Here is a 20535-nt window from a genome sequence, read left to right as displayed (position 1 = left end):
GATAAGCTGGAGGGTAGGGATAGAGGCCAGAGTGACCTGGACAAATTGGAGGATTGGGCCAAAAGAAATCTGATGAGGTTCAACAAGGACAAGTGCAGAGTCCTGAACTTAGGACAGAAGAATTCCATGCACTGCTACAGGCTGGGGACTGAGTGGCTAAATGGCAGTTCTGCAGAGAAGGACCTGGGGATTACAGTGGAGTAGAAGCTGGATATGAGTCTACGGTGTGCCCTTGTTGCCAAGAAGGCTAACGGCATATTGGGCTGTATTAGTAGGAGCGTTGTCAGCAGATCGTGGGAAGTGATTATTCCCCTCTATTCGGCACTGGTGAGGCCACATCTGGAGTAGTGTGTCCAGTTTTGGGACCCCCACTACAGAAAGGATGTGGACAAATGGGAGAGAATCCCACGGAGGGCAAGGAAATGATTAGGGGGCTGGGGCACATGACTTATGAGGACAGACTGAGGGAATTGGGCTTATTTAGTCTGCAGAAGAGTGAGGGGGGATTTGATAGCAGCCTTCAATTACCTGAAGGGGGTTCCAAAGAGGATGGAGCTAGGCTGTTCTCAGTGGTGGCAGATGACAGAACAAGAAGCAATGGTCTCAAGTTGCAGTGGGGGAAGTCTGAGTTGGATATTAGGAAAAACTATTTCACTCTGAAGGTGGTGAAGCATAGGAATGGTTTACCTAGGGAAGTGGTGGAATCTCCATCCTTAGAGGTTTTTAAGGCCCGGCTTGACAAAGCCCTGGCTGGGATGATTTAGACGGAGTTGGTCCTGCTTTGAGTAGGAGGTTGGACTAAATGACTCCTGAGGTCTCTTCCAACCCTAATCTTCTATGATTCTATGACTCAACTACCTTAAAGAGTTACTTACAGTGAGCCTGAAGAAGGTTTTGCAGTAGTCTGAGTAGCTCTTTTGTCTGCTGGTCTATGCCAAACTATTGAGCAAAGCTGGGATGGCTTCTCATATGTCTCACTCTTCATGCAGTGATGGATAGTTCAGACCACACTTACAAGTTCTTCTAGAGCAGAGGTTCTCAAACTGTGGGTCAGGACCCCAAAGTGGGTCAGAACCCCATTTTAATGGGGTTGCCAAGGCTGGCTTAGACTTGCTGGGGCTAAAGCTGAAGCCTGAGGTCTTCAGCCCAAGCCCCACTGCCTGGGGCCAAAGCTGAAGCCTGAGTTCAGGTTACTGGCCCCCTGTCTGGGACTGAACCCCTTGAGCTTTGGCCCTGCAACCCAGGGCAGCGGGACTCAGGCAGGTGTGGGTTTTGATCCCGCCTCCTGGGGTTGTATAGTAATTTTTGTCAGAAGGGGGGGGTCACAGTGCAATGAAGTTTGAGAACCCCTGTTCTAGAGCTTGATCTTGCGAGGTGCTGAGCACTCCGGCCCAGTTCAGGAAAGCACTTAAGCACATGAAGAGTCCTAAGTCAGTAAAACTAATCACATGATTCAAGTTGGGTACTGCTTAAGTGTTTTGAGGGATTGGGTCAGCGTGCTCAGGACCTTGCAGGATCAAGTCCTTTTATGCAACTTATTCAGTGTAAGAGCAAGACAGGGCTCATTTCCTCGGTGGTTTGGAGTCTTTGAGATTGAAAAAAAAATTTATTTTTTTTTAAAAATCTTACCTTCTTCCTCCCCCAGAGGAGGGCCAATGGGGTAAGATGTGAGAAGGCACTCCTTGCACCTGCTTTCTGGGGATAGTCCTTCCTGTGCTGTCACAAATGGGGGGCATCGAATTCACCCCTGAAGAGGGCATGAGGACACAGCTGATACTCACCATGGACTCCACAATCTTCGGATTACCACATCTGATGCAGGACGGTTCTACTTCCCACTCTGCACCTTGCAGAAGGGAGATGTTGCTCCTACCTCTGTCCATGGCATGCAGGATCTCTGCACCAAGGCCAGTTTACTCCTGCTTGGTGCAGGGGTGAGGATTTGGACCAATTCACATACTAAAATATAAAACTACTTACCATGCCAGGTTACTCTTGTTTGGTCACCAGCTCAGACATGGGCTCCATTTATACTGAACTCTATGCTGAGTCTGTATGCTTTGAGTGAAAAAAAGACTGACTTTGGAGCAAAGATAGCTATTTTGACTGGGAAAGCTAAAACATTCAGGCTTTGGCAAATTTAGTGTACAAAGAGTAATTTTGTTATAAACTGCCACTAATTTGACACTGGGGAAGGCACAAAATGACTATTTTCATGGTCAATTCCACCAATTCCAACTAGTGAAGTTGGCTCAGCTGACAGGCACTGTATCAGCCCAATAAACCCCTTAACCATAGCTGTATAGGAGTCAAATGGCTGTTTTCTAATCCCTCCTGTTTATTGATGCAAGGAGCCCAACTGTTTATGCCAATAGCATAAAATTCAGTATTTCAACCTTTTTTCCTAATTTGGCACAAAAACAAATGTTAAAATATCAGAATTTTCCAAACCATGGAAATTCTGATTTTTGACCAGTTCTAGACTGGTATAATGGGGTCACTCACAGGACTGTTCAAATCACTGCTGAAAGTTGCAGTAGGTGCAAAGTTGTACTATAAATAACTCAAATAGATTCAACTATTGGTATAATAGATTTTTAATACAGGTATGTATTTATGGCGTTACATCAAAGCAATTTCATGAAGATAGATTTTTGATTTTACAGCACTGTAAAATAGATACATACAAATGTAGGACAAAATATGGCAATTACAGTATTTAGTATAAAATCTAAACATGTGCATTCAAAGGGAAATATACTTAAGTAACCTCAGTAGTAATTTAAACTCAGTAGTTGGCTGCACTTATCCTTACTTTTTTCAGGAACTGGAAATTATTTTAGCCACACAACTCCTATTAAAATTAATAGGTGGCAAAAATTCCATTGGAACCCTCTGAAAAGTGAGGGGTTACATTTCTGCATTAAAAACCCAGACACTTAAGTGCACTGAAATGTGTTGGGTTCCACAGTTACTCTACTGGCCACCCAGGCAATAGCAACTTCAAAAGGCACTCATGAATTAGACGACAGTAACTCTGGTCCACAGGCATTTTGATTCTTGGTATGGTACAGCAGAAAATACAGCAATTCATACAATATAAAATGATATAACTTCTGTCATAGTGCCTTCACATTCAACTTATATTGCACAAGGTTATATATCCTGTGTAGGCTGTGACAAAAATCCAATATTTACATTTTGTGTTTGTTAAAGAACAAACGCGTTGCTTTACGGAATGTTTTTTGACAGCTAGCAGTGAGTTTTAACACTTTCTGTATTTCTAAAAAGCAATCGAAAATGTACAAAGTTTCTATTCAATTCAGTGAAGATATCACTTTCTTCTCAGCTACCTTTCTAGTACACATTTTTGGTCCTTTTAACATATTCAATTTTTTTAAATTAAAAATATATTACATTACATCTCATGCTGCCATCTGAGTGTAGAAGTTTGCCTGAGCATGTGGTAGCCAAAATAACTAGCACTTTTAAATAAATAAATATTTAATTTCTAAAAGCAGCAGTAGCTTTGGAGTTCTGTAAACAAATTGCTATGAGAAGTTTATAAAAAGACTCTGGATTTGGCATGTTGAGACTTTACTTGGCAATATTTTAGAGTTATATGAACCTGCTACAGTAGAAAACAGTTTATTAGGCATATCACATAATCAGGCTGAAAAGAAATGTAAAAGAATACTGATTATTCCTTATATCATATCTGAGGATAAATAAAAATGATCATACACCAGAAAGAGTATTCTTTTACATAATCAAAACATACTCCCTCAATTCTACTTTAGGTGAGACTAAAAGGAATGAACAAAACACATACAAAACATGTACAAGATGTACAGGACCCAGAGATAAACAGAAGAAAACCAGCTTTATACATTTACGGATATACTAATTTAAACAGCATTGATATCTTAGGCAGTTATAGCTCACCAGAATAAGACCAATATTTAAATTTTCAGTCCAAATTTGAAGAAGAAATGTTCCAAATGTACGCTTGATACAAACAAATTCAGTGCAAAGCACTAGCTCTGATGAAATTTTGCTGGCACTTAGCTTGCCCTAAATTCCTGTTAAAACATAAAAGAGTTTGTATATAAAAACGTATGCATTCATAAACACACACCCCATCTACAATCTCCTCTACATTACAGACCTATATTGGTATAACTACATTGCTCCGGGGTATGAAAAATCCACGCCTGAGTGAGTCAGTTATACCGACCTAACCCCCAGTGTAGATAGCACTATGTCAATTGGAGAGCTTCTCCTGTCGACATAGCTACCGCCTCACAGGGAGATAGATTAACTATGCCGTCAGGAAAGCTCTTGCCCATTGGTGTAGGAGTATCTTCACTTAAGTGGTAGAGTGGTGCAGCTGCACCAATGGTACATTTTAAGTGTAGACCTGCCCTTGGTATGTATATGCCTCAGCACGTTCTTGAAATTCACGTTAGGTGATCTATTAGAATGTATTGAACCTTTCCTATAGTACAGTTGGAGTTTAGAAGATCAAGTTCACGACTGCATGGCATAGCAGTAGTGCTGTACAAGTGTCATCTTGGCATTTCTCTAGACAGCTTTTTATTCCATATAAAAATAGCCCTATTTTAGCTCCTATGATTAGACACTAATAATTCATGAAAAACAAGGTAAAATTACTTGCCTGCTTTTGAAAAGCACATACAGTTTGCTGTTTATCATTATTGCTGTAATGATGGAACATTTCTGTTCAAATAGGACTTAAGTTGACTGGTTTACCATTGTTACAGACTAAGATACTGAAAGTTGAGAGTGTCCAATGTTGCACCAAACCTAAACATACATGTCTGGCTAACTGCTAATAAATTAAACATTTGCCAAGCAATGGTTAATGTTGTTAGAAAGCAAATACCAATAATTAATACAGCTTTGTTATTATATATCCATATGGTAAGAGCTGTCCATAAATGAATCCATTAAGCTACAACTGTACTATACTTCAACATAAATATGTTAATTTAATTGTTGCAATGAAGTTGGTTTCTCAACAGCCACATTTGCCTTTATCTTTCTCCTCATGTAGCTGCTCAGTAGAGCTGTGTCCATTGGACCGTACTACCCCCTCGGGTATCCATGACTTGTCCACGCACCGTTCCATGCGCTTCATGATAAGGTCAAGCAGAGTTTCAACTGCCTTGGTCACATTAGTTCCATTAGCTGCACTTGTTTCAAAATATGGTATCCTGTAAAGGGGAAAACAAAAAAAACCCCACCATCACAGATCAAGTGAGACCTTCCCTGGAAGGAACGCATTATATGGTTATGGCCATGTGCATAAAAACATTCTCCTTAGAGAATGTCTGGAGAGGTCAACAGAATCAAACAGAATTCAACAAAAGCTGAAATTTAAATGCAACCCTTTGTGACGTGCTTAGAAGCACAAAAGCAGGACAAATATTAATTAAACTAATAACAGCCCGGTGAGGTGGGTATTAACCCCATTTTACTGGGGCATTGGTGGATTGTGAATTCCACAGCGAGCCAGGAAAAAAAAAATCCTGGAGTTCTGTGTTCGAGTCCTTTCTTTTAACCATAGACAGATGCAATTGCTCTGTTGGGCCTCATCTCCACAAGCATTTTACTTAAAACTTCCCACCAAGGCTGCTCTATTGGTGGTAGCAATAATGGAAGTGCTCACATATATGGGCTGCCAAGACATCTTGTACACTAGCTACCAAGGGTGTAGCTGAACTGGTGCAAAGGCAATGCTCATTAAAGGGGGGGTGGGAAATGTATGTACCACAGCCACTGTGCGTATGTGATGTCCCTCCCTCAAAAGTTTCTCTCCAGCAGAAAAGAGCCAAGGACATAACACTCTTCATCCTATTGTATTCCTCCGGCTCCTAAGGACCTCAAGGTCTCAGAGAACAGTTGCCTCTTCAACTCCTGCTCTAGGTGCTTCCTCCATGGGCTCTCCCATTATGTGAATCTCACTATTTCCAGCACAGAGTGGCAGCTGCAAGGAATCCGGGGAGAATGGGCCACTTAAGGATTCAGATTTGGGGCAGTGGCAAACATCAGAGACAATGGGCAGTGCATGTGGGATGGTCAATCATTGTCTCTTCACTGATCTGGATTCCCTGTTCCTCTCAGGACCTTAGGGTGCAAGAAGAGACTAGCAATTCAGGGGAAGAGGAGTGAAGGCAAGATAGGGGACAGAGATAGGCATTGAAGTTGAGGGGAAAAAGCAAGAGAGAGAGAACAGGAGGAGGAAAGCACGTGAAAGCGGAAAGGAAGAGGAAAGGACAGGGATGGACAACCTTGAATTGCGCACATTGGAGAAGAAAGATGGGAAAGGGTGACTTGGGAAATGGAGATTTCCTTATTACCAGGAAAGAGTATCATCTCCACAACATCCTCCGTAGTGAAGATGGATACAAAAGTCATCTAGCTATTGTGCAGTGTTCTCCTCAGCTGCTCCTTTTACTCCATGGTAGTCCAGACAACCCACTCTCCCCCAACATTTCTGCTTCTTATATATTTAGTGAACTTCCTGAAAGTCTGTTTAAACCAGGGGTGGGCAAACTTTTTGGCCTGAGGGCCAAATCTGGGTATGAAAATTGTATGGCGGGCCAAGAATGATCACGAAATTGGGGGCGAGGGCTCCAGCTGGGGGTGTGGGCTCTGGGGTGGGGCTGAGGATGAGGGCTTGCAGTGCAGGAGGGTGCTCCGGGCTGGAACCAAGGGGTTTGGAGGACAGGAAGGGGATCAGGGCTGGGGCAGGGATAGGGTCAGAGGTGCGCTTACCTCAAGCTCCCAGAAGCAGCGGCATGTCCGTGCTCCAGCTCCTACACAGAGGCACGGCCAGGAAGCTCTGCATGCTGCCCCATCTGCAGGCGCCGCCCCTGCAGCTCCCATTGGCCATGGTTCCCAGACAATGGGAACTGCAGGCACAGTGCTTGGGCAGGGTCAGCATGCAGAGCCCCTTGGCTGCCCCTATGTGTAGAAGCCGGAATGGGGACATGCTGCTGCTGCCGCCAGGAGCCACACGGAGCAGGGCAAGCTTCCGGCCCTGCTCTCTGGCGGGAGCTCGAGGGCCAGATTAAAAACATCTAAGGAGACAGATGCGGACCCTGAGCCGTAGTTTGCCCATTGCTGGATTAAACACTTGAAGCTGTGCTCCAGAGCTAAAGAGGGAATAATCCTTGTTTATAACTCCTTCATCTTCTGACACAGGATGCAAACACAGGGGAAAGAATATTCATTTGATGAAATAAAGGAGATGTATTTAGTAAAAAGGTAGAAATACTTTGTTCTCTCAATATTTTGAATCTGTTGTTGGACAAAAAGTCTCTAAGTGAACATACCTTTGTCATGTATCATCTACAAGTCTAGTATAAATTTGCAATATTAATCCAATAAATAGGCTGCATATTAGTGAAATTCTAGATTTTCCCCACTGAAATAAATCCTTCAGGTGAGAGTGGCCCCAGGAGAATAACTGGAAACTTGCCCTAGTTATTGCTTTATACACTGCTCTTCTGGGTCAAAGTCATTTTGACATAAAATTACAGCTCCATCTACAGTTAGTATGTCACCCTGCAAGGATACCTGCACTCATGAAAACTAAGTTACAGTCTCAAAATTGTACACTGTATAACACTGAAAAACACTAACATCTTTTGGGACTGCATGTATAGGTCACAGCTGCTGAAGGAGTGAGGAGGAGAAAATAAAAGAAGTGATCCATTTAGGAACTGGAGAGGCAGTTTCCACAGACATCAAACTCTTGATTTTCTGTGATCTCTGAAACTTTTCCTTGGGACCAATTCAGGTGGAAAAGGTACACTTTTAATCCTTTGTAAACTACTGCCATATTCCCCATGAAAACTGTTCAGCACAAGAATGTGAAATTCTCAGCCTAGAACAAATAGACAAACACTCGGAAAAATCTCAGGTACTGCCTTACAGGAAGGGCAGGTAATTCTGTCATTTACATCTCAGCTATGTAACGAATCACCAAGCCATTCTTATTGCCAACAGAAGAATCCAACAAGTCATGTCTAATACTGTAAGTGTAACTGGCAGCTTCACCCAAGTGAAGAGAGCTAATGATTGTTCCAGACAACATCACACCACCACTTCAACTCCTCTTCTGAAGCTGTGATACACAAAGCATTTTCCTTTCTCCACCTTGACTTGTTACTGCTTTTTATATTTATTGTATGCAGTGTTGTTGTCACCATGTTGGTCCGAGGATATTAGACACAAGGTGGGTGAGGTAATATGTTTTAATGCTCTTTCTCAGGCTCTGTGTAAGCTTAAAAGCTTGTCTCTTGCCAACAGAAGGTGGTCCAATAAAAGAAATTACCTCACCCAACTTGTCTGTCTGCTTTCTATTTTGGCAGCCTCAGTGTGCCAAAGGGTGTGGTTGAATTTTAAAACCAATTTACTTAGGAGGGGTTCAGAGAGGAAAGAGCTGATGACACTTCCATTTTGTCTCATTTAAAATCAGTTATTTCCTGATTATATGAAATGCAAAGAATAAGCAATATGATAAATTAAGCAATGTACACAAGACCAAAGGGAGATGGGGGGAGACTATCTATTGAACAATTTAAAATCTATTAATTTATGGACTTTTTTTAACATACTACATACATGAAAATTAATCCTGACAGCCTGAGGAATGACTCAAGGACCTTGTTGTTACTGGACAAGCTTGCTTTTTTAAATACTTGTATATAAATAAATTGGGCATCTATCAATGGAAATAAGGACAGACTTATTCAGGTGCTAATTATTCACAGTAGAGGAAATGACCAGATGAAATGCAGTTGCAGGAGCAGAGAATATTTTTCCCCAAGAGCTATTTCCCAAGATGTCTTTTCTGGTCTGGATCTGAAAAGAACACATGGACCTCTACTCACAGGCACTATACTTGGTGGTGATAAAAAACACAGTCTCTGTTCCTAGAATGCCTTTCCTGATGAAGCAGAAACAAACACAGGCTTATTATTTGTGTGCTTGGAGGGGGCTTGAGAATGAATCATGTCTAACCCAGCTGCCTAGTTCAAAAGTATACTGCGAATGGGATAGAAGAGTGGTTAGTCAAGCAAGGGACTTGGCCCACCAGGGCAGAGCATATGTATTATGCAGTATATTATTGCAAAATCTGTCCTGGCCCGTTAAAGCCCCTAATATAAAAGGTTTGTTTCAGCCACTGTCCCCAAAGTAGCGGGCTATCACGCAGGCCGAGAGAGCAAGAGGAACCTGAACTTGTACCCAATTTGCCTCTAACATCCACCCTTCTCTCTCTTATCTCCCTTTTGACAGGAAATCAGCAGCCTTCCGCTGGTCCCAGTAAAGTTTGATTATGGTCTGTCCTGGTTTACACTGTCTGCTCAGTTGCATTCAGCTTCCTGTCAGCTAATTTGATCGAACATGTTTGTGAACAAACACAGTAACATTTTAAAATGGAGATGAGGGCTGATCATAACTAGAGCAATAAGTCTCAAACTAGCACTCTTGCTCTCTCTCTTTCCCTCATGTGCCAAAAGTGGATTTTAGCAGTATCCTGGGTGCTAGGTCCAAAAAACTGGGGAGAGGTTCATTGAATACACACACTGCAAAGCACTGGACTGTTGGGCTATGTGTTAAACATGAAAGTGTTAGGAGGAAATGCTGGATCCTTCTGCAGATGATTAAGAAAGACTCAGTAATTCGTCATGGAGCTGAAACAAACGACAGAATTACGGGCCCTTCCGGTAAATACAGAAGCATTTCTTCCTTTTCTTATACCGATAAAAAAGTTTTAAGCCATTAAAGATCACATCATTGAGATAACGTTTTACCAACACATTTCATGAGAGAGGAAATCCTTTTAGTTAAAGAGATTTTGGAGCCTCAAGGAACTGTCTCTTGGGCCCGCTGCTGAGCAACCTACATGCTTCTGTCATACTGCGTAAATCTTCCATTCTCATTAGGTGAAGAAATAGCTAACGTAGCTGAAGGTTAGGAATGCAAGGGTGGAGACTGTAAGAATGAAAAGCTTCAAATGACTTTCACCTGAATCCTTTGGTTGACACAATTATGCTTCTGTTTATACAATTAAAGAGAAATGAAAGCCTGGATTTCTGAGAGACACAAAGGTAACTGGGCAATCATAGGCAAAGGAACCTGTTGGATTAGTAGAGGGAGAGCCCTATTATTTATTTAGGCACAAATTTACAGAGATAAATCATAGGTGGAATTTTTAAAATCTCCTCTCCTGCTGCCATGCATGGTAGCCTTAATAGGTCACCACCATCTGTAAAATGCAGATAATTCTTGCTTGTCTTCTCTTAATTTCAGGTTTCAGAGTAACAGCCATGTTAGTCTGTACTCGCAAAAGGAAAAGGAGTACTTGTGGCACCTTAGAGACTAACCAATTTATTTGAGCATAAGCTTTCCTGAGCTGTAGCTCACTCCAATGAAGTGAGCTGTAGCTCACGAAAGCTTATGCTCAAATAAATTGGTTAGTCTCTAAGGTGCCACAAGAACTCCTTTTCTTTTCTCTTAATTTGTGAGGTTTAGTTAATGCTGTTAAAATGCTAAGCGTTAAATATTTAATAATGGACTAATCAGTCTCCTAGTGACTGTCCCACTCTAAACGCAACATTTACTTGTAACAGGCATGGGGGGAAATTTTCAGTAGTATCCAGAATGGTTAGCAGCAGCAACAGCTCACTCAGTGAGGAAGGGTCGCTCCTCTTTTCTACCCCATCTTTTGAAGATGTAAGAACATCTCTATTAGTAGTAACTTTCCTCATCCACTTATAAGGACTGAGAACCATAGAGCAGCTCACAGAGTCAAATCTGATCTGTGAATCAGCCTTCTAGTTTTTGATTCCCAAATTGATCAAGTTGGTATTTTGACCACAAGATTAACAGACATTTCACCTTCTGCAAGTAATATCAACGTATGAAGTGGCATGCAAAAAGATTTCGATATGCACACACATCATCTACTGCTTCACATTTCCCAAATTTCCATTCCTTTTTATAAAGGTACATGTTACAAAACGATGCTGGTTTGAGGTTAGTGCCCCACAAATAGCATTACACAAGCATGTAAGTTGGAGGAGGAAAAAGGAAGGAAGGATTATTGCACTAAACCCCATTTTGCTCTGTCCCTCCTTAATAAACAGGGTTGACAATTTGTGAGGCTAAGCTTAACTTAAAAATAAGAGTGCCACTGCTTAGTACTGCCTCCAGTTTCTTCCAGAATTTAATGTGATGAACAAATCTGACTAAACGATACTCTTGGGTTTCACTGCACAAGGAAATTAGGTTCTCTGCCTACTGTAGTCATACTAAATACTACAGGGTAGTATTAATCATGATTTTGGCTTTTGACACTGTCCCATATGCAGGGGTGAAATTTAATGAACTTACCGGTACGCAGGGCGGCTGGGGTCCTGGGCAAGGTGGGGAGGCGGCTCTGGCCCCCAGAAGGGGTGGGGCCTCAGGTGGAATGGGGGGGGGGGCTGGGGCCAGACTCCTGCAACCAGCCCTTCAGCACTGCCCAGCCCGCACCGCCTGGGGCTCCAGCTGATACTGCGGCAGCAGCTGGAGCCCCAGGCCCTTTAAATCACTGTTGGAGCCCTGGGGTAGCAGCGGCAGCAGCCAGGAGTCCCAGGGCTCGAGCGGCGATTTAAAGGGCCCGGGGCTGTGGCTGCTGCTGGGAGTCCCGAGCCCTTTTAAATTGCCAGGCCCTGGGGCAGCTGCTCCTTTTGCCCCACCCCACCCCTCCATCAGCGGTCCTGCCAGCGCGGTTGGCTGTGTACCGGCTTTCTTACCAGTACACTATACCAGACCAACTTATTTTCACCTCTGCCCATATGACATTTTCATAAGTAAACTTGGGAAATATGGTCTAAATGCATTACTGTAAGGTGGATGCACAACTGGTTGAAAGACAACACTCAAAGAGTATTTATCAATAAAGCTGCAAGTATGTCATGGAGGTCAGATTCTGTGACTTTCCGGGACCTCTGGAACTTCTGCGGCCTGCCCCTGTGCCTGACCCCAGGGCCATTGGAGCAGCTAGGGCCCTAGGGCCAGCTCCACTGCCCCCCCTCCAGCAACAGCAGCAGTCCTGGCACCAGCGGTGCCCCCAGAGCACCCCAGAACACCCTAGATTTAGTCAGGAGTATATAGTACATGTCATGGACAGGTCACAGGGCCATGATTTTTTGTTCATTGCCCCATGAATGACCTGTCTATGACTTACTAAAAATACCCTTGACTAAATTTTAGCCTTAGTTATCAATGGTTCACTGTCAAACTGAGAGGGTGTATCTAGAGGGGTCCCACAGGGGTCTGTCTTGCATCCGGTACTATTCAATATTTTCATTAATGACTTGGACGACAAAGGAGAGTAGACTTCAAAAAACTGAAAATGAAATCAAGCTGGGAAAGACTGCAAGCACTATGGAGGGCAGGATTAGGATTCAAAATGATCTTGATAAATCAGAGAATTGGTCTAAAATCCATAGGATGAAATTAAAGACAAGTGCACAGTGCTGCACTGACAAAGAAACAAATCAAATGTACAATCACAAAATGGGGAATAACTGGCTAGGCAGCAGTACTGCAGAAAAGGACGTGGGGATTACAATGAATCACACACTGAATACGAGTCAACAGGGTGATGCTCTTGTGAAAAAGGCAAGTGTCATTCTGAGGTGTACTAACAGCAGTTAATTGTTCTGCTCTACTCAGCACTGGTGAGGCATTGGCTGGACTATTGTGTCCAGTCTTGGGCACTACACTTTTAAAAAAGACGTGGCTAAATTGGAGAGTCCAGAGAGGATAACAAAAACGATAAGAGGTTTAGAAAACACGGTTTGGAACTAAAAGAGGTTGGAACTATGAGAAACGATTGAAAGAACTGTGCATGTTTAGTCTAGAAAAGAGAAGACTGAGAGGGGATATGATAACAGTCTTCAAATATGTAGACAAGACTGTTCTGAATAGGACAGTGATCAACTGTTCTTCATGTTCACTGAGGGTAGGACACAATTAACTAGCTTAATTTTCAGCAAGAGAGATTTAGATTAGATATTAGGAAAACTATCCTTAGAGTTTGAAAGTTTAAGTGTTGGAACAAGTTACCTAGAGAGGTTGGAGGTTTTTAAGGACAGCTTAAATGTATGCCTGTCAGGGTATACTTAATCCTGCCTCATCATTAGGGTGGGGGGGGGGGGGGAGAGAGAATGGACCAGATGATCTCTTGAGGTCCCTTCCAGCCTTATAGCCATTTCTAGGATTCTGTGTAGCTTCATCTCCTCATAAATGAAATGTATTCTCCATCAAGTTCTGGAGAGGTGTTTACTTTGTTTTCTACTGCAAGGGCAGAGGGGCACAAAGATACCTCCCTCATGCTGCAGTACTGCACAATAAAGTGCATATCTTTGCTTAAAGCGTGTGGCAATTGCCTCTGTCAGAGACAGGATACGAGATCAGACAGGTCCCTGGGGTGTTCCAAGATGACCATTCTAACAAGAGCTTTCCAATACACGAAGCAACATCATAGACCTTTCAAAAAACACATTTAGTTTTGTTTTATCCACAAGAAGATGATACTTGCCCATATTTTTCCGCAAGTTCCTTTGCCTCCTCTTCTTTCACCATTCTCTGGTCTTCCATATCACTTTTGTTTCCACATAATACAATATCAGGGTTTTCACAATACGCATGCATTTGTAGCTGGCCTAACAGCAAAACAAACAGCAAAAGCAGGACTTATCTTATTCTGTTATGTATAATGTTCACTTAGAACATGAGTACCTTTTAAAAAGGGAAATGGAGAACTTGGGGAAGTTATTCTCGGACATGAGAAAAATAAGTTTGGGGCCAATTTCTCACCCGTTTTCTTCCCCAACCTTTTTTTTTTTTTTAATATTTTATTAAAAGCAGTAGCAATATTTTCACCCCAGTGGGATCTTTGCTGCTTATAAGTTCATCTGGTCCTGCTGCTTACTCTATCTTAGATGTTTATAAGACCCCCATTACTATATGATTCAAGAGCTTAAAATCCCTAATGTATTTACATTCACAACACCCCAGTGAAGTAGGGAAGTGCTTTTATCCCCATTTTACAGATGGGAAACTCGGACACAATTTGCCAAAGGTCACCCAGGAAGTCTGTGGCAGAGCAGGGAACTCAGCCTAGTCTCCCGAGTGCTAGGACCCCAGACCACCCTTCTCTCCATGTGAAGTCATTACTCCACTTTGGGACACTCATCTCCACAATCAGTTGTGATGCCAGAGTGTTTTGACATCAGTTGAAAGACAAGCAGATTATCTCAAACAAAAATCCTACTTCAGTCCAAGCATGCCTAATATTTAAAAAGCAGGACAATACAGAAAATACACGGAACGAGCCAAATCCATTCAAACGGCAATTCCACTGAAGTCAAGGGCACAATATTTGTTAAGATTTTCCATAACACTCTCAAAGGTCTTCAATTACAGTACTGGAGAACGGAGTTTTTATGATATACGGAGGAAAGGACGTTACCATAGACCAGTAGCCATGGATGGTTTTCGATATTCTGTACACGTGCCTCTTTTCAATAACAATTCATGCAAACTGGTTTTATGGATGTGCAGATTTTATGTTAAGCACAATGTTCCACCCCATCAGCCAGTAGGGGACGTCATCCAGTATTGCCCATTACCCCTCCCCGATACTAATGGCTCTGACTAGGGGACAAAATGCACCAAACCTCTTGCTATGGTTCAGTGGAGTGGAGCTAGGTAACATGCCTGCACCCATTGCCAGCCAATCACTGGAAATCCAAATCACTGAAGCAGATGTGCCTCAAAATCCCTTGAGTGCTAGATTGTGAACCCACAGTCTAAGGATGAAGGATATGCCTATGCGCTTTTCCAGTGAGCTGCTGGCAATGGGAAAGTGAGTACTTCCCTGTTCCTGTTGCATTAACAGTTAGGCAAGTGCTTCCTGTCTCTTCCATAACAAACTCCAGAACAAAACTCCCAGGTGTTTAGTGGTGACAAGCTCTCAATCAAAAGAATCAGGACTGAGTTTAAAGTTGGCTGATTTCAAATTTAATTACTAAACATCACCCAATTTCACATTGCATTACGAACATCAGGGGCACGAAACCAGCCTGACTGAGGTTTTGTGAGTGCAGCAAGCCAGTTAAGAAAGCCAAGGCTTCAGATACAGTGTTGGAAACCAGATTCACTCACAGCTATTTTATGCAGATTTCCATTTTGTTCCTTTCTAGAAAGCTTTAAGTCAAATATTTTTGGCCCTAACCCCTTTGTGGAGCTCCATATTTCTAAATGCAGCACAGGAAAAACAGTGACATACAATTAAAGAAGTGACATACTTATCCAGTTTCTGACATTGAGAAAGCTTTGCTCATTTGTCAGATCGAAGAGGAGAAGAAAGCCCATAGCATCTCTGAAGAAAGCTGTTGTCAAGCTACGAAACCTAGAAATACAAAGCATAGCTGTAGCTGGTTTCCCTTTCATAAGGCATAGCTGATGAGTCAATTATTTTGAAAAATGATCATACTATAAAATAGGCAGACAAATGAGGTAATCTAAAATTTAATTGTACTAGAACCACCACTAGTCAGGTCTGATTTCTGCTGACATAAGGCCTGAACCTGAACCAATTAAGTTACTATAGGCCAGATCCAAGTCCAGTGACGTTAGTGGAAAGACTCCTATCAATTTCTGTATGCTTTGGATCAAGCCTTACATTACACAGCACATTTTGATCAACTTGAAAAAAGCATCTAATTCAAAGTGAAATTCAAATCAAATCCGATGAATTGAGCTGTAGCTCACAAAAGCTTATGCTCAAATAAATTGGTTAGTCTCTAAGGTGCCACAAGTACTCCTTTTTTTTTTGCGAATACAGACTAACATGGCTGCTGCTCTGAAACCTGTCAAATCATGTTGAAATTCATGACTGTGCATTTAAAATTTGACAATATTTTAAAACATTGTCAGACCAAAAATGTGGCGATATTAAAGCCTTTTGAAACACAAATAGGACACATGAAGAATATGCACAACTTTTACTTTCTATATGAAGAGAAACTGCCGACAATATTCAGGACAAAAACTGGATTCCATGCAGGATAGAACATTAGAAAGTGACTCTCACTAGCCATCTACCTGATCTTTACAAAGGAAGGGATGAATCCTGCATCTCTACGTCCACATCAAAGACAATGGAGGGTTTGCCTACCTAAGAACTGGTAAAGACTGCAGGATGTGACCCACAGATAGCTACTGGCTTTGGTCTTGAAAGAGGGCAAATGGTTGGAGATACAGTGCTAGATATAAATTTGCTAGCACAGCATAATATATATATCATCCTCAATAGTTACCATTCAAATAAATTAAAGCCACTTCTAGCTGCCTACAAGAGCTAATGAAAGCCTCAACAGAGTGCAAGTAGCTATAACCAAATATGCACTGCAGACTTCTGGCAGAACCCACATTCTGACCTCATGTGTATGGCTTCCACTGAGTCTTAATATCTTCAGAAGAATGAATGAAAGAACAAGAAGATAAATTAAGAAAATAGATTATATAGCCAGATGAGAAAGAGAAGCTAGAAAAACAACAAAAAAAGTTTATAGGTAAGAACAACCCACCCACCCCGCACCCCCGCCCCAGGGAAATTGTGATCACATTGCTGTTAACATCAGAATAAGGGCACATTTTGATTCATCTAGAGGCATGCTCATAAAATGCAACAGACAACAGGAGAATTCATGCACTTGAGTTCAGTTAATAGTTTAGTGAGCACAGTCACATTTGCTTCATATAAAGGCCACACCTTTCCTGCCCTGCAGTGTCCCACAGTTGCAGATGTATCCTCTGTCCTCTGCCACTAACGCCATCTGGCCCGTTGGATCTATACATCTGTAAAGAGACAATTTTTCAAGATAGAAGTGTCAGCAGTCCACTCTCAACAGCATTGCAAAAAACTGCCGTTTAAAGTATAATACTTTAATCAGTCTTGATGCCAATAACAATCTAATGCATTGTTGATCTAAGAATCAACACTACAGACAGACACCATCTCTTTGCCTTATAAGGCTGAGTTGTAGGCGCCCGCTTTGATCCTGCCCTCTAGTAAAATGTTTAAGAAAAGAAAAGCATCAAATGAGACAAGAGAAAATGTTTCCAATAACCTAAGAAGAGCTAAAGAGAAATTCAATGTAGTTATGATTTGCATTAGGCAGGCTTGATTCTTTTTAGTTTTACTATTACGGTTTCACTCTGTTCAAATTGAAACAATTATAAAAGCACAATCAGATAATGTAATGTGGCAATATATTTGTTCCATTAACAGAACTACATCAGCAAAACAGAATATGACTGTAGAGATAATGACTTCTGTTTAACTGTCACAAGGTTGCTAAGAAGAATCTAGTGTAGATCTTACCATATTATTTAGCAGGTGAATATAAATAAAGACATCTGTTGAATATGAAGAGCATCAAATGGAAATAGTGTTTCAAGTCATTGTCTAGAAGACATTTTCAGTTTTGGTTTTCCTCTCCTTTTCCTATTGGTATTACTGAACTTTAATCTTCGGGTTATGGATATACAGGCAATATCATTGGCACAGAATGTGTCACAGGATAATTGTCACACAGTGTCAGACAGGCATATCAAAGCAAAACCATCAAGTTTATTTTCCAAGCAAGAGACAGTTATTCATTTTGATAATTTTGTTTTGGTTCCTCCATTAGAACAATTACTCACCAATAAGCAGCAAGTCTGAACAAGAACATTCTGCACCAAGAAAACCCCTTGGTACTCATACATGTTGAGTGTGGGGTGAGTAGCCCAGGTAAAGTGACTCTGCTGAAAGTCATCTGAAACCCCCGTACCCGTATGCTAACAAGATGGGCTTGGTGCCAACTAAGAACGTGTAAGTGCGGCAGGGAGCAGCGTTGCAGTGGTATGGTAATCAATGCGGTTCTCCATTGCCTCAAATCAAAAATAACATTTCCCACACATTTTAGATAATTCAAGAGCCACCTCCTGAATTCTTTGAAGACAATGGGAGAATGGGTTTCCCAGGTAATCAGAGCCCAGATCCAACACCCAATGCCAGATTATTTTCTGTACTGGATGCCCTGTTGGTATAGTAATATTATGGCATGAATTGTTTACAATATTTATTGACAGGATCCTCACTTCAGATAAAATTTCAGCAACTAAAGTTTTCCAATTTTATAAAAAATGGCTTTAGAATATTCAGGATGGATCTCTTAAAAGCGATTAAAAGGAGGAAATCCTGTAGATATCCATTCAAACTTTGTTGCATTTAAAATCGAGACCTTGTTAAATATATGTATTAGAGTAGCTTTTAGTTTTCACATTTTGACCTCGGATGCTTAGGAGTTTGGAAAACATAGGCATCCTACAAGCGCTGCCCCTTTCATTTAGAAAGTATTAATTATTCACCACTGCCCTACCATGTATTTTTCAGTGGTGCAAAAAATTAACACGGTTGTCTTTGTTTACTAGCCACTTTGGCTTATAAAGAAATTTATGTCAATACATCCTCAATTGGGGCCAGTTCTGCAGGCCTTCCCTTGTGGAAAGTCTACCGATGAGAATGGCAGTTCAATTTACAGGGAATGGTCTGAATGCCATAGCATCATCCGTTGCTATCAGTACAGCTCACTGAATTTGGTTTATTAGTTAACTGCTTCTGCAGAAGGGAGTAACAAAATAATTCTTTTGTGGACCTCACAGAAACAGCCTTTGTTTTATCTGCAGTTCCTAGAGAGACAAGAAGGTATTCTGTGCCCATGATATATGCTCGACTATGCAGTGACGATCAGGAGATCAGGTTTTAAAACAGTAATTTTTATGCAGCTGATGGCTAGATTTTTTTTTTAAAATAATTGTACATTCAAAATAGCTCACAGAGTTGCTGCAACTTACCACTCTCTTTTCCCGAAAGTCAATACCCACTGTTGTGATAAATCTGGAATTAAATTTGCCATCTGTGTACTGGTAAAGGATGCTGGTCTTTCCTACTCCAGAGTCACCAAGTGCTAGGAATTTTATGAGGTAATCATAGTCTCCATCAGACATAGTGAGATCTTTGTAGACCACCTTTACAAAGCAAAACAAAAGAACACTTCTCTCATTTCATTACACAAAGAAAATGGCAGTATTCTGAATACATACGTTTGTTAATTCTAAGTCTCCACAAAAACTTGTTTGCAACTTACTTATTTAAAATAAAGAGAAGAAGAATGGGCCTGATTTTGCCCTCCTTTACACTGGCTTTATTCTGGTGTAACCCCACTAAAGGGCAATGATGGAGTGGAAGGTCAAGCTTAACATTTTGAAAGGCTGAAGCCAAATTCAGCTCTGACATAAAGGGACACAAATCTACTGACCTCAAGGGACACAAATCTACTGACCTCAAGGGACACAAATCTACTGACCTCAGTGCCTAACTACAACAGAACTGATTCGAACTCAATATCAGAAGAAGCCAAGGGCCAATCTACTCTCACCCCAGTTTTACACTCGGTGCAACTCCAGTGGCTCTGACTGAATTACTCTTGATATACACCAATGTAAGTGAGAGAAAAATCAGGCTCAATTTGCTCAATAAAGAGAGAAATCAGCTGTCCCGGATAAACTCCCTGCCGGTCAATGGAAGGTACAAGTGAATGCAGGATGGTCCTCCACAATAAGAGTTGCTACAGATCATCATTTATTACAAACAAAAAAAGGAGGAAATAAAATTTTTACTTTTTATAAAAAAGCAAAAAGCAACTAAGTACAGAATTAAAGTAATCTGGAAAACCATGTACACAGCATTAGTCACAGAACTATTTACATCCGTATCTGAAAGTTGCAGCAGTTATATAAATACATCTGCAGTATCCTGCTGAACTAGTGAACTAGAATACTAGTTCACCAGAGCATACTAGATTTGGAATACTGAAGAATCTATTTTATTCTCTCCACTTTGCCCACCACAAGCAGCAATTCAAAAAAAAGGCACTGTACTGCAGTAATCAAACTATATTGCACATTTTTGGGGGATGGGGGGGTGAATGCACCATACATACCAGGTTCTTTTAAAAACCACTTAACAAGAAGTGCTCCATGTCTTATGCAAAATGAATTTGGCAGGAGTTTCAGGAGATGCTCCTCTGGATGATCTAAGAAGACTGACCTATCCTCTCAACTTAAGTGTTGCTTAAAGAGTTCATTTTCTTCATTAGTCATTGAAGACAGATAATCCAAACAGTCTCTCCAACACTTTCCATCTATGTTCTTGATGTAGAAGTCCACAATTAATATAAAACCTCACTACCCTTTTTATAAACGGCATGATGGGAACACTGTTAGCATCATTCACTATGTTGGGTCACAGTTACGTTCAACCTACTTAAAATGCCCTTTAGGTACAACTGGGGGGAGGGATAGCTCAGTGGTTTGAGCATTGGCCTGCTAAAC

General features: G+C 41.4%; 1 protein-coding gene across 12 annotated transcripts in view; it reads right to left on the bottom strand.

Moving 5' to 3' along the window:
* Window positions 1-2579: 2579 nt before the first annotated feature.
* The window catches only part of RAB27A (RAB27A, member RAS oncogene family), a 72262-nt gene continuing 54306 nt past the window's right edge, over window positions 2580-20535 (bottom strand). For all 12 annotated transcript variants that reach the window (XM_048867191.2, XM_048867192.2, XM_048867188.2 and 9 more), the window contains 5 exons: window positions 18997-19170; window positions 16868-16953; window positions 15399-15502; window positions 13628-13751; window positions 2580-5237 (listed from right to left, as the gene is read on the bottom strand). In XM_048867191.2, the coding sequence (XP_048723148.1) occupies window positions 5039-5237; window positions 13628-13751; window positions 15399-15502; window positions 16868-16953; window positions 18997-19149 (666 nt within the window). In that variant the 5' untranslated portion in view covers window positions 19150-19170 and the 3' untranslated portion in view covers window positions 2580-5038. The remainder of the gene's footprint in view (window positions 5238-13627; window positions 13752-15398; window positions 15503-16867; window positions 16954-18996; window positions 19171-20535) is intronic.

This window comes from Caretta caretta, chromosome 10, assembly GCF_965140235.1.
Source record: "Caretta caretta isolate rCarCar2 chromosome 10, rCarCar1.hap1, whole genome shotgun sequence".
NCBI classification, from domain to species: Eukaryota; Metazoa; Chordata; order Testudines; family Cheloniidae; genus Caretta; species Caretta caretta.
The sequence above is the reverse complement of the archived record's forward strand: the minus strand, read 5'-3'. Positions and strand labels throughout refer to the sequence as shown.